Source organism: Oxyura jamaicensis, chromosome 14 (genome assembly GCF_011077185.1).
Source record: "Oxyura jamaicensis isolate SHBP4307 breed ruddy duck chromosome 14, BPBGC_Ojam_1.0, whole genome shotgun sequence".
In the NCBI taxonomy this organism is placed as follows: Eukaryota; Metazoa; Chordata; class Aves; order Anseriformes; family Anatidae; genus Oxyura; species Oxyura jamaicensis.
Genome location: NC_048906.1, coordinates 12,702,143 through 12,716,313, shown reverse-complemented (window position 1 = coordinate 12,716,313; position 14,171 = coordinate 12,702,143). Strand labels below are relative to the sequence as shown.

Here is a 14,171-nt window from a genome sequence, read left to right as displayed (position 1 = left end):
ATCGCCGTGCATGAAGGCAACGCCCAACAGTTTCAAAAGCAAGTTTTGCTGCTATTGTGTCCCGTAAGAGGCTTCGCATCGTAGAGAAGTAAGGTGTATTTGGGCATTTAGGACCCACAGCAAATACGTACGTACACACACGGCGCCAGATCCTCAGCTAATGCAATTTTCTGAAGGCCGAAGTTCCGCGGGTGTGCCAGCTGCATAGACTGATGTGCAGTGCAACAGCTTTAATAGAGGAAAATGGTCCTCGAGGTGCTGCAGAGGAGCTCTGCGACTTAATTCACAGCGAAAACTCACTCACAGTGCACAAGGCAGCCTCACTCTGACTTGAACACATGCATGAAGCCTCCCTTGTTTTCTTCTTTTAAACTGGAGACAAAATGAGACCAGTATTTTGGTTCTCACTTGTTTCTCACTGTAACACCCAAGGACTGGAGGGGGAGAAGCCTGAAGACACACAACCAGCAAGCCCAAGCACAGCTAGGAGCTGCTGCTGTCTGAAACCAGAAGCAAAGATTGCAGACAGGCTTCTTCCAGGGCCGGTCCTCTCTGCTGACTCAGAGCTTGCCTTCTATTTGCTTTTTCCTAACTCCAGATCCACTGATTATCTTTCTTGTTCTGTCTAAAAATAAGTCAAACATCTCCGTTTGCGTGCCTAAATAGCCCACTGCTGTAATTTCTTGCCTTCTGAAGTTACAGTTCAAAACTTGCTTTTAATTCCAACCCCCCGTTACCAGCTCTTTGTATTCCGGCACACACGGAACAGTGCTGCTTGCCCTCTCCTCTCTAACTGGGCTCAGATTAATTAACAAGCAATAGATTTTTCTCGATTACAATACTAAAGACCTTTTTTTTCACAAATTAAGAACATGATGAAAGATCTTTTCTTCTGGATGGTAGCTCTGATGTTACAGAAATAGTACTCAATCTGCATGGTGGATAATAGAAATTTTAATACCGATTTAATGAATTGTTTTCATGTCAGGCTGAGTCATGGTTAGGGTTTTTGGTTTGCAAGACTTTTTTTTTTTAATCACGGTAAAGGAGGACTAGGAAGTTTCCAGTGAAACAAGACTGTGCCAGGCCCAGTGTATACGCTTAAAAGATCCAGAGGTCACAGATGCGGCAGGACCAAGCTAATGAGCAAATGAAATAATATCAATCGCCATTTTACAGATAAGTGACGAGCCCGTGGTGTCAGGTCCATCATCTGCTACAGCCTCTCAGTGACCCCACCTGGTGAGAGGACTCGGGACGCACAGCTGTGAACTGGCTTCCTGCCCGAAATCTCTGCTGGCCCTTTCTCCCTGCTCTCAGAAGGCTATTGAAGCATTTCCAAGCCACTGCTTGCGGTATACCAAGAATGAGATTCCCCGGGACAGACCGGAGGAGCGCCACGCTTCCTGCGTTACCAGCATTCAGCATCCTCTGCATGGTCTGCACTCCCATGTAACACACTAACGTGATTTTCAGATTTATCAGAAGTGGGCATAAAGGGTCTCAGTAGAGCTTCAGGTGGAAATCAAGCTCTTACACTAAGACAGTCTGATAAGCACACTGTTTTCTCCACTATAAATCCTCTAAATGTTGGTTGTTGGTAGCACAACATTTCCATTTAGGCACCACGTTAATCAATCCAACTTCTGTAACTCTGGGAGAGATTGCCTTGAGTTTAAAAGAAAAAAGCACGTGTGTGTCTCAATGCTTCTGCTACGAGTTTGCTGTCCAGAAAGCAAGGACTCAGCATTTTAAAGTACTGCTACGCTTCCTAATAATCCTTGACCAGCACAACTGAGTGCACACGGCCTAACAAATGGCTGATTCAGGTTTACGTGCTTCAGACTTGACTCCATACAGTGTTTTAATTAAGCAGCCTGCTCTCTGGAGCTCATACAGAAAGCTCATTTCAAGAATAACGCTGGCAGCAAATTTGTTACCTAGAGTGAGCTGGGAGTTCTCCCCCCAGTTCAACACTTACCCACTTAAACTGTTTCTTGATGAAATTCACCTCTCTCGTACAGCCGGTCTGGTTTTGCCTCTCCAAACCATGATGCCTGAGCAGCTGGGAAACCTGTCCTCCTTTTGCTGCGGGGGTGGGACCCTGGAGCCAGTCACCCACTGTTAGATCCCCTCAAGAAGGATGGAAGAGGAACGATATTCCTCCATGCCAGTTTCTGAGGTTCACCTTGCCTCCTAACGAGGAAGACTCGTGTTATTTCCGCATTAAGTGGAGAATGCCTAAATCCACGTTGCTTACTCTCTACATTCTGCATTTCTCAAAAAAGGAGCTGTCGCGAGCACTTGACGGCATGTCTGAGAATATCTGCTGCGTAAAACCCTTGAAGGTTTCAACGCTAAACACCCAACCTAACCTAGCTAGTGCACGTGGAACTCTGTAAGAGGGTCAACTGATTGCAGTGTGCGCGGACAGAAGCGCTTCTTCCCACTTGCCTATCATGTTTAAAAAACAAAAACAGTAGGCGTAGAAGTGGCAGAGGGGAAGGAAGGGAGGAAGCTGGTAGAAAAGAAACTGGAGCCGTTGGAAGGGTTTTAATATCGCAGGGTCTGTAAAGAAATGAGAAAACAAACCAACCACCACCAACAAAACCACCTCTACCCACAATTCGGCTTCGTGTCCTTTAGCAGTGAAAGCTAAAAACTTCGTAAGGCTCTACTGTAACGGACCAGGCAGGAATAAGATCTGCTCATACTTCCTGACCCTTGCCGTGCTTTGGCTCACCTCAAGTCTGCACAACACTGGAATCACCGATTAGTTTCACAAAACACTGTATTTCTTGCATTTCTGGTAATACTATTTCCTGCCATCACAAATATAATCTTCTGTCTTTTATCTTCATCTCAATTTGAACCAACATCACTTTCTCCTGTAACAATGGCACATTTTCTAACAAAAACAACACCCCCCCAAGCTCAGAGTTAAGCTGCTATTCTATCTTCTTATCTGCTATCGCACAAGATTCATTTGAAGAAGTGAGTCATTCAGATGATTTAAAGTCTTACATATTTATGAAAATTGGCAAAATTATAAAATGCCTTTCAAACAGTGTAGGAAGCATAACGAAACCACGCTGCATCCAGCAGCACAGAACAACCCAGCTACCTGCCAGTCAACATCTTGGTGACTCTTCTGCAACCGCTCCTACATTTTCAGCTTTCCTTTGAGCTTGAAGCAACCCCTGCCCATGAGAGCACGTTCCTGTGGGCTTGGTCTCTTTTTCACACTCCTTTCACACCTGTACAGTCCCTGCTGTGGCTGCCAATTTACATCAGACTGCTCTGAGCAGCTCCTCACCCGTGCTGGTATGCCTGGTGGCAGGTCTCACTGATCTGATGGTGAAGAGCCTCTAGATTCTTCCTTCACCCCCGATTCCTGATGAATTCCCATGCCGTCACACACAGCCACCTTCAGGTATCCTGAAGGGGCAGATGCCTAGTCACACAGAGAAAGCTGGTTTGGGTCTGGGGGAAGAAAAATGTGGGACAAGCCTTCCATCCCTCTACCACCTACACAACCACGCTAAACCAGCATTTTCCCAACCTTTTCAACAAAAACAAGAGGTCGTATACATCTGTCCCTTACAGCAGCTCCGTCCTACATCCGTCTGTCTGTTCACGCATACGCTTCCACATATGCATGCAGAAAAAGAAAAGCCAACCCTTCAGATAAAATACATCCAGGCTCAAAAGCAAACATCCCTGGGTAGCTGCTGCGTGCTTCTGTTGCACATGCCAGAGCTGCCCTAACGGCCGACTCCATGGGAAATGAAATCCTACATATGAACAAACAAATGCAATCTGATAAAAAATAAAAGTGCAAGAGATGCTGATTTTCATATATTTGGGTAATTTTCAGTGAATTGGGAACACGCCAAATATTTGGAAGAGACAGCCTTATCTCCTGCCATGAAAAAATAATGACCAGCGTCAGCATTGCTAGGAGCCAAATCACTCCAAACAAACAGCTCAGTCCAGCAACATGACACAGTGCAAGTCAAATTAACAAGAATTAAAATTCTGTAGTGGCCCTTCTCTAAATGGACTTAACAACACAGAAGTATTCCATACAACTCCAAAGCATTGCTTAAATTGCTACACGGCAATGCCAGGGGATGTAGGGCCCACAAGTGAAGACCTAAGATGCATGAAGAACCAAAGCCGGAGTTTTCCCGTGGTGATAAGGTCAGAATTGCTCGAGTACCTGTATTTATATAGCTGGGCAGGACATTGCACAAGTCACTCTGGGAAACGAATCCACCAGCCACCGGCACAGGTTCAGCAGCAATGCAAAGGGCTGAGTGCCATCTACCGGGCTGCTTTGTCAGCTCTCCACTGCTGCAGCTGGATTTCCCTGACATCTCCCGAGTGCAGACAGCCCAGCCCTGCTCAGACTGCTGCCTCAGGCACGATCACCACCTAAGGTGGTCCAGCAAAAGTATTTCAGTTGTAGGCTAGTGCAAGTCGTTACAAAAGAGCCCGGCGAGTCATGAAACTGCCTGAAGAGGCCCCTGCTCTGAGCAGCAACGTGGCTGGCAGGCTACCAGGAAAGGACTGCTGCAGCTGCAGAGCGGTGCAGGTGCCGGCCCAGCTCGGAGCAGTTGGCTGTCTGGAAACCAGACGAGTTCCTGAAGAGGCACTACTGCATGCAACCTACGCTTCTGTGGATGAAGACATCAGAAATGTTGCTAGTCAGTGAATATTAGTCAGTCACAACTACAATGCTGGTTATATACCAACTTGTGAACACGGTAATAGGGAAGCAGAAGCTCAGGTTCTCTGGATTTTCTGACACTGGAAAGCTGTGCCCCCAGTATACTGCGATCAGCGTGAATTATGTCTTAGGGATAGCTACAGTCTGAATACAAGGGCAGTGTCACGGCCAAGGAGGTCAAGAATCCAGAGCTGGCTGGACAGACAGACCTTGGAAGACTTTGAAGAAAAGCCAGCACCATACCCATGGAAACACTGAAGGCTTCTGAAGCTTCAGAGAGCCTCAGAATTAGCAGGTTGTAAATCTCATATACAAAGAAAAAGCCAAAAGCCAGGAATTTAGTTTCCTTTAGTTGGACAAACAAGTAGAGTAAAAAAACAAACAAAAAAAACAAAAACAAACAAACAAACAAAAAAACAAAGTTATTGGTAAAGATTTATTGCTTAAAACTCTCTCTGGTTATGTGAATGGCTGGTAGGAGGTTCTCACCAGATCAGTCTGCCAGCTCATCTCTCACCAGCACAGGGAACCGCTTGCCGCCTTCGCAGAGCTGTGTGTACATCGCCCGATACAGCTGAGCTGCAGAGGCCTCTGGGTATGCCTCGGACTCCAGGACAGGCAGGAGTTCTGTCATTGTGAGCTGGGCAAGAACAAAGAAGACAACGTCACCAGAGCAGGGCCAGGGTGCACTTCGAGAATTCCTGGAACTGAAGTGGCTGCATAACAAGCGAAAGCTAACCAGAGCAGTATGAGTAATACACCACATTAACTGGCAGATAAATGCTTTCTTTTGTCATATTTAAGTGACAGAGTTGTTCATCCCCTGCTCATAAAGCACACCAGCAGCCACCCAGCGCTCCTCAACCAGCGAGATAAGTGGCAGTGCTTTTCTTCTGCGGGCTCTGACAGCACCGTGCTGCAGAGAAGGCCCAGCGCTGGGATGAGATCAGCTCTCTGCAAGAAACTCCAAGCAAGAGTGCACGGAGTTGATCTGGGAGCTCTGCAACCACACAGCAAGGAGCTTACTCACCCTCCACTAAGTTCAACTCCTCATTTATGACTGATGGCTCTTGCCTCCTCCCACATGGGTCACATTAATACAAGACAGGTGGGCAAAAGGCCAACTGCGGCCCATGCAGGACAGAGATGCTGCTGCGGATGCTAGAGCTGTCTGACCTTCCCTGATCTGACCTCTGGCTTATTAAGCCTAGCTCATGATCTCAGTCCACACTCCCAGATGACCACTGGCCTTTCACAGTATAATTAGCAGCACAAAGCTCTGGGATGATGACTGGGACTGACAACCCAAGCAGAAGTGTGCATCCTGTCGAAGGATAAAGTTACCCTTCAGTGCCCCGGTCTTGAATTAACACTCAGAAAGGCATTTTGCCTGGGATTTTTTCAGCTAGTATCTGCTAATGAACTCCAAGCAGTCTGCTCATTAAAACTCCATGCAGCCTACTATGCACACTGCCTTCCCGGGAGAAGAGTGGACAATAAATTGCATGTGACAATCACGTCCCTCAAAGCGTGGTTCAGTGGTGGACACAAAGGAAGACCCAGAGTGCAGGATATCTGCAGGGGGCCCCCTCTCCGGTCCTCTATAAACCTCTGCAGGGAACAGGGATGGAGCACAGTTGCTAATCTCTGGAAAGAGTTAAGATTTGTGGACAGAAGGAGAAAATTGGCACAAGAAGTGCTGCATTTCCCACATCCTATGAGAAAGACCCTTCTCTTTTCCATCCCCCTGATCTGCTCCTAATGCAGAAGAAGAGAGGGAAACAGACCTTCACCAAAGACAAGCTAAGAGTTAACGGGACTTTTTATGATTCTTGCTGTTCCTCTACAGAAAGGCCATGGACAGGGCTGGCCCAGAAACATGGAGCTCATTTCCCAGTATATTTATCTTGTACCATGTCCATTCACTTCACCTGTCCCAATAATTTTACGTATCTTGCATATTCTGCACAGAGCTGCTTCAGATACTCTGCGCTCACCCGACACAAAGCATCTATTTAAATACATGTGCAGAGGAAATAGGGCCCGTCAACGAAGCATCAGGCTTCAGTAACTACATTTTGGGCACACAAACAGCAAAGATCTCACAACCCGTAATTCAGGGATATGCACTAAAAGCCCCGTTGAAAACAAGCAACAGTCCGTCTTCAGCCAGAGAGGGAACTATGGCCACTTACAAATAACTCTTCCCCAGGTTATAAAAAACCTGCTTTTCCAAAGCCTCTGTCACTGAGACAGATCAAAGGGTATGTCAAAGGAAGAGGGTAGATGTGATTTCACAGGTCTCTGCCCTTTGCCGTTGGAGGTTGAGAAGAACAAATGATCTCTGTGCAGCAAGCTCGCTGGTGGAGAAGCTGACCTCCTTTCATGTTCTTACAGGAAGTCTCAGGAAGGTAGAGTCAAGAGTAGCAGCACAGTGGTTTGAAATTAAGAGGAAAACAACGGAGAGCAGAGAAGTTCACCGGTTGAAGAGGTCACACAGAAGAGAGTGACAGAGTGGGGGCCCTAAAGGGACTATAAAGGGCTGCCAAAAGCAATCACCAAGCATTACCAACATCCTCCACTGCCTTACTCCAAAAGAGTGGCTAAGAAAAGGGTCTAACACTTAACGCTCTGCTGTGGTCTTAGTAAGTCTGGCTACCTGCAAAGTGAGGCACTAATGGGACACAGATGACACAGATGTGAAGCATAAACACAGAAACACCACTGGGAGAGCCTGCTGTACTACTGGTCCTCCATCACGATCCAGTACCCCAACTTCTGCACCACAACTGCCCTTTTCTTGCCCTACCACAGTAGCATTAACACTCACCTTTTGTAAGGCAATTTCCTGGTGCAGCATTGACACGCGCAGCTTCAAGGCAAACAGGTCCCTCAGCTCCTGGAAACTGGAGTACCAGAGGAGAGGCACAGCCAGCGTGCCTGCAGTGCCACATGCCCGACCCCTGGCAGGAACACAGGCGGGACAGCAGCTTCCTACATCCCCAGTGCAGTCTGGGTGCAGCCTCATCTGGGACTCCACAGCTGTCAGGGTGAAGAAATGGCAGGAGACAGGAACATGCAAGTTAAACCTGTACTCACAGAACTTGTCATCTGCTTACTGTTCCTAGAAATTAATGACTAATGACATTAGACTTGTCAGGGTAAGCTCCTCATACATGGCACAATGGGGACATCTTAAGTTACAGCACGCAGTGTCCCCAGTCTCCCGATGGTTCCGCCACAAACTCTTTTGAATTGCACCAGGTAAAACTTCCGAGCCTCTCCCAGCCACAGATGGGTGGCAAACAGGCACCATGGCTTCACTTGCCACCAGAGAGGCTTTTATCTACTACTTTACCACAAACGATAACCAGGAGAAAAATGATGTTGGTCCATAACGCTCTGAACACAGAGGGCAAACCACTGCTCAAGCATAGCTGGCCACATTCATACCTGACCACAAAGACAAGGACTGGCTCACCTGCTTGCAGAAGCTGCAGCTTGTGCAAGCACTGGGAGACTGTGGTTTGCAAACCCTCCAAGGTTAGAAGGCTTTCATACTCTCTTTGCAGAGTGGGATGGTCTAGAAGAGAAGCAGAGGAAAACCAGCAGGCATAAGCATACTGCAGCTTTCTTCCACATATCACCTCCTGGAGTGACCTTGGGTTAAACCAGCCCTTACTTTGGACAGAGAAGGCTCCTGTCCCTGTCCCTCATGTCTGGCACACACCAAGAGCAAAAGATGCATGGAATAGGAACCCACCAAAATCATCCTTACTCCATCCTCTGCCCTCCTCCCCCATTTCCCTTTTTTCTTACCTGCAGGCTCAGCTTCCACATACTGGCTCAGAAGCGATGGGACATCCTGGAGGACCTTTAATTCCTCCTCTATCTCTGCAGGACTGAGTGCTGGCATCGGTGGACAGAACTCAAACAGCAGCAGCTTAAGGAACATTACACAGCACAAGCTCTGTGCACGACATTGAGCCCCAGGCAGCTGGGATCAGGGGCAGTGGCAGCGGGTAAGCAGCCCCTGAAGTGTCGTTCGCAGACAGCAGGTGAGGCTGGCACAGCTGTCTGCGGCCTCTTCACCTCGTGGCCTCGTTTGTCTGGATACCAAGTTTTATAACTATTCAAAAGCTGCACTATGAAGAAGAAAAAATACTTCCTACAGCCTGGACTTAACCTCCTGCTACTGGAGGCGTAACTCTCCGAATGTAAGTACCTCCTGAGCTGACTGAACCCGCTGCTTGCTGCACTGCACCACGCTCTTGGAAGGGGGCGGCGAGCTGAGGAAGGATACAGTAGTCTGGATCCTGTCTGTAAAACGCTTCCTTGCAGCTGCTGCATCTGCACTTGTTTGGCAGAGACGACTTCTCTCCCATGCCCTGAAAATTCCAAAGGGACAAGATGTGGAAGAGTTATCCTGTGTTGTGCAAGACAGCGCTCACCAATACCACACACCAATACGACATCAGCTCTTCCAACACTTCCTCACCACTTTCTTTTACCAGAAAAAGTGGCTGTTCACTGGCTTTTGCCCCCTCAGTTTTACAGACTGGTCTCAGACCGACAAAAACACCCTACAGAAAGCTTCAAACACTGCAAAACACCCCTGTCCTTTCTCTCAGCTTGCTTTGAGGCGAAGGGTTTCCAGCCGGCAGAAGAGACAACACACTTCCATAAAGCAGAACATGAACCTGCAGCACATCAGTGATCCTGCTGCATTTCCCTGCATGTGTTTTTATCCCATAGGAAACGTAATAAGCTTCCATTTTTTTCTTGGGGGGTGGGGGTGGAGGACAAAGTCTCTTGCATTTCTGTACATTTGCTCTTTTAGCAAATGTGTACAGAAAGGTTACTATGGTAGAGCAGACAGGACAAACCCTCACCCTAGCTTTTACCACCACGATTCCTTCATCAGCTAAACTTCCTCGAGACTCTTCTTTAATTGAACTTTATCTTTTTAAGGACAAAGTGGCATTTTTGGCAAGAAGCGCGACAGCCGTGCACCAGTGTCACGGACACAAAAACCAGAGGTTTAAGCACAGTATCAAAGTAATCTGGACAGGACTTTGTATCAGAGACCAGATTTTAGAAGAAAATGCTATGCTAATAATAGTGCTACCGAGGAGGTGCATTTAACATACAGACTTCAACATTCCCACGGATGCCCAGACCCCCCAGAAACATCCTTTATTCAAATGTCTGCTGTAAAGAGCTGGTGCATCTCAGCCATTTCCCCCAAACCTGCCACAAGGAACAGCAAGAGCCATCAGGAGGAAGCTTAAAAATAGCTACGTAGTACGTGACTGTCTAACCCAAGCACGCGTGTCTTCTCTCCATCTGGATGGATCTTTTAAATCATGATAGAAAATGCAGTTTTCAGAAACACGTTATGCAAAGAAATAGTAAGGTTAATGGAAGAGAAAAGAGCAGAAGTTACCACGTGTGCCAGGCAAGATGCATTCTCTCTCTAAGTGATCTTCAGCACAAAGGTTATTTTCAATTTGTCGCTAAGTTGAAAGTAATTGCGAAGAGTGTAAGATTGTACTGGGGTGATTAGGATGCTGAAAGGCTCAATTTATAGAGGAAAATTAAGGGAACTAGGTCTTTACAACTTGCTGAAGGGCATCTGACAAATCGCTGTCTGACAAATGACAGTTCCCCACAGGAGGAGCAATTCTTGAGGGTAACACAAAGAGCTGTAACTAGATTCAGTGTTAAGCTTAATATCTGGACAAATCACTTAATTAGAAATATGCTAAATTATCACAAGATTTCCTGAATGAAGTGGTGAGAGAATCCTGCCTGGGGACTGGAGAATGGGCGAAAGACGTGCTTGGGTCAGCAACGGATTGGGAAACTTTTGTGGCACAGGGCATACAGGCACCCATGCCACACGGTTTCCTGCCTTCAACATCTAGTATACAGGGTCAGCGAAGACTTCTGCAGCACTTAAACCTGTGATTAAAGCATCCCTGTATGTTTTCAATTTGGGGATTAACAAGGATTAGCACTCTGAAAACAAATATAAAACTACTGGCTAGATCAGCATGAAAACACACATGCCTGGGAGCAGCCTTGCAGACACCCGCGTGGGACTGGTCCTCCTGCTCCAGCACTGCAGGGCCGATGATGCCCAGCCTGCCCCAGAAACCAACCAGGGCTCCCCCCAGCCTGAGCCCTCCTTCACATTCCTTCAGCAGAGGGCAGTCGTGGCCTGGATGACCAGGCTGGGCTTACCTGCAGTTCCTGGAATAGGCTTTCCGGTAGGGATGCGGTAGCTGCAGCTGGCATCTGCAAAACAGAATTGTTAACCTTGACTACGGGAGGTCAGCAGAGCCTGGTCTTCACGTAAAGGAAGTTCAATTTGGTCTCAATTTGAAATGAATTTGGCTGTAATGGAAGATGTCAAAAGCCCTGGAGATGGAATCCAGCACTGCTTTCAATTGCCTGTCCTCAAGGCAAAAGGATTAGTCGCTTCCACAAAGATCAAAGGAGCTGACCTGGGAGCTGACCTACACCCTACCACCAGCAACCAGTGCTTCATCCAAGGTGAAGAGCCAGGACCAAGCCCTGACAGAGCAGGGTGAAGACAGAAGCGACACCTTCAAGGAACCTAATCATTAAAAACGTGTGCACGTGCAAACCTTCCTAACTGTACTGCTATAGCTGAGCACGACAAGGCAGCTTTGCTTAGCGCCACACGACACAAAGCAATGCAAAAGGAACATTTCTGCTTCCTCTGGGTATATTCCTCCTAACCCCGTAGGGGAATAAAACCTAACTTGTGATTGTGAAAACACGCATGTTGCCAGGTACGGCTAGAGTCACATGCAAGCTACGGGCACGGGACTTTAGGGGACTGGGATGATTAGTAGACGGAGCAGGAGTTCAGGTGGTGTGTTCCTCCATCCCTACAGCGGCAGGGAGGGGTACAGAGAAGACATGGAAAGGCCACCTGATAAACACATGGCTCAGGGGCCGGTGCCAACAGATGTTTTTTTGACCACGGGGTGCTTTACTCAGCACCCAGGCTGCTAACTGCAGTTGGGTTCCACCTGTCTCTAAGGGGAAAATGGATCCTAGCGCAGGAGCTGGCAGGGCTCATTGAGAGGGCTTTAAACTAGGTAAGAAGGGGGGGGCAGGGATGAAAAAAGGCTTGTTAGAGGTGTGTCGGGGAAACAATGTCAAGGCTGGGGGAGAAGGCAAAGGCTCAGCTGAAGGGCACCTACACTAATGCACGCAGCATGGGCAACAAGCAGGAGGAGCTGGAAGCCACTGCGCAGCACGCAGGCTATGACTTGGTTGCATCACGGAAACGTGGTGGGACCGCTCCCATGACTGGAGTGCTGCAATGTCTGGCTATAGGCTCTTCAGAAGGGACAGGCAGCACGGAAGGGGTGGTGGAGTGGCTCTCTATATTAGAGAGTGTTTTGATGCTGTGGAACTTGAGGCTGGGAATGGTAAGGTTGAATCCCTATGGGTTAGGATCGGCGGGAAGGCCAACAAAGCAACCATCCTGGTGGGGGTCTGTTACAGACCGCCAAACCAGGATGAGGAGACAGACGAGGAGTTCTACAGGCAGCTGGCAAAAGCTGCAAAATTGTCAGCGGTTGTTCTCGTGTGGGGGACTTCAACTTCCCAGACACATCCTGAAAACGCAATACAGCTCAGAGGAAGCAGTCTAGGAGGTTTCTGGAGAGCGTGGAAGATAGCTTCCTGATGCAGCTGGCTAGTGAGCCTACCAGGGGAGGTGCCCCGCTAGACCTTCTGTTCACTAACAGAGAAGGACTGGTGGGAGACGTGCTGGTCGGGGGCTGTCTGGGGCAGAGTGACCACAAAATGGTAGAGTTCTCCATTCTTGGAGAAGTCAGGAGGCAGATCAGTAAAACTGCTGTCTTGGACTTCGGGAGGGTTATGAAACATCAGAAGCCTTAATTAAAGGACTTTTGAACTTCCTGCCATCCAAGAGTCAGCCCTTAGCACAGAAATGTGTACTCAGTAACTACAAAGGCTTCTGAACTATAAAGGGTCTTTTCTACTGAGAAGGATCTGAGGAGCTGTGAGACTGAAGCAGGTTCCACAGAACAGTGGACAATAGAGCAGACTTGGCAGATGTGCCAGGCTAAACGTCCAGCAGAGCAGAACAAAGGTTCCCATCTCCCAGCACTCACCCCTGCTGCTGGACGGTGACTGTCCGAGGTGAGGTGCTCCCTCCCGAGATGCTTTCAGTTGTTGGGTTCTCCTTTCTGCTGGAACCTCCACAGGAACCACAGCTTTTCTTCCCTGCATCAATTAGCTGCCTGTCAGCAGCTACCAAGTTCCTTTCCCCACCTGAATTCCTTATGGAGAAGCTTTGCTGCTCCCTGAGGGCAGACCTGGATGAACCAGGTGCCTTTTGGAGTTCAGTCGCAGCACAGACCTGTTGGCCACTGGCACTGTTGGCTGGCCTATGACTCCTTCCTTGTTTGGAAGCCACCCCTTTTGAAGAGCTCTTCCCAGCTGTCCTGGGACCCTGAGAAACACATCTGGCTGGGGCTCTCCTTTGTGTTTTTTTCACATCTGGGTCAGTCCTGTAAGGTGCTCTTAGCTGGTATGGAGAGGGCTTCTTCAAAGAGGCAGGCTTTTTGCTTACAGCCCTCACCTCCCCGGTCACAGGAACATCTCCGACAGACACAGGCACTTGCTGTTCTTGAGCACTCTCGAAAGCAGGTCCTTCATCTGCAGGTTTCTCTGCTGGAGCTGCTTGGATCTCTAACGGAGTTTTTGAGATGCTTTTCCGGACTCTCAGTGCCCTCTCTAAGGCCCTGTTCAGCAGCTCCAGCTCTTCCAGCTCCTTTGGTGAAGGCCTGCTCTCTGCGAGAGGAGAAGACGTATCAGAAGATCCAAAACCAAACCTTCCCCATTCCTCTCTACATTACCTCACTCTTCCAGCTGCTGCGGAAGGAAATGGAACCCACAGGTACTGTGGCCGCACTCCCACAGGGAGTGCACAGAGCGGCAGGCTGATATGCCCAAAGCCCTGAAGACCCAGATGGGAGTCCCAGAAGGCGATCCTCCGGAGGCAGCCTCCCCTTGGCCAACAAGTTTCAATCCCCTCATCTCGGTCGGGCCTCGGTTACTGCACCACGGCCCCGTGTGCCACGGCATCGGTGGAAAGGAGAAGCGGAGGAAGGCTTGCAGTCAGCGCAGGGCAGCAGGAGGGCTTCTAACACCTGAGCCGGCTCGGCCCCGGCCAGGCCAAGGCCCTGCGTGACACCAGGCGGAGAGGGAAGCGCTCACCACATCCATCCCCGGAGCTGGCCTCTGGCTTCGCCTGTTCGTCGTCCTGGCTGTCCCTGCGCGGGGGGCACAATGAGCACAGACCGGCAGTGCCGCACGCCTCCGGCCCGCCTCCCTCCTCCGGGCCCCCGCCGCCGGGAGCCTCGGCCCG

At 48.9% G+C, this 14,171-nt stretch overlaps 1 protein-coding gene across 1 annotated transcript in view; it reads right to left on the bottom strand.

Annotated features, from left to right (window-relative positions):
* Positions 1 to 932: 932 nt before the first annotated feature.
* TEDC2 (tubulin epsilon and delta complex 2) overlaps positions 933 to 14,171 on the bottom strand; it is a 14,814-nt gene continuing 1,575 nt past the window's right edge. Inside the window, exons 2-11 of the mRNA XM_035339817.1 lie at positions 14,021 to 14,162; positions 12,913 to 13,594; positions 10,979 to 11,032; positions 9,036 to 9,120; positions 8,552 to 8,666; positions 8,214 to 8,315; positions 7,563 to 7,774; positions 5,143 to 5,372; positions 4,736 to 5,110; positions 933 to 4,671 (exon numbers count right to left, since the gene is read on the bottom strand). Coding sequence (XP_035195708.1) covers positions 5,226 to 5,372; positions 7,563 to 7,774; positions 8,214 to 8,315; positions 8,552 to 8,666; positions 9,036 to 9,120; positions 10,979 to 11,032; positions 12,913 to 13,594; positions 14,021 to 14,162 — 1,539 coding nt within the window. The 3' untranslated portion in view covers positions 933 to 4,671; positions 4,736 to 5,110; positions 5,143 to 5,225. The remainder of the gene's footprint in view (positions 4,672 to 4,735; positions 5,111 to 5,142; positions 5,373 to 7,562; positions 7,775 to 8,213; positions 8,316 to 8,551; positions 8,667 to 9,035; positions 9,121 to 10,978; positions 11,033 to 12,912; positions 13,595 to 14,020; positions 14,163 to 14,171) is intronic.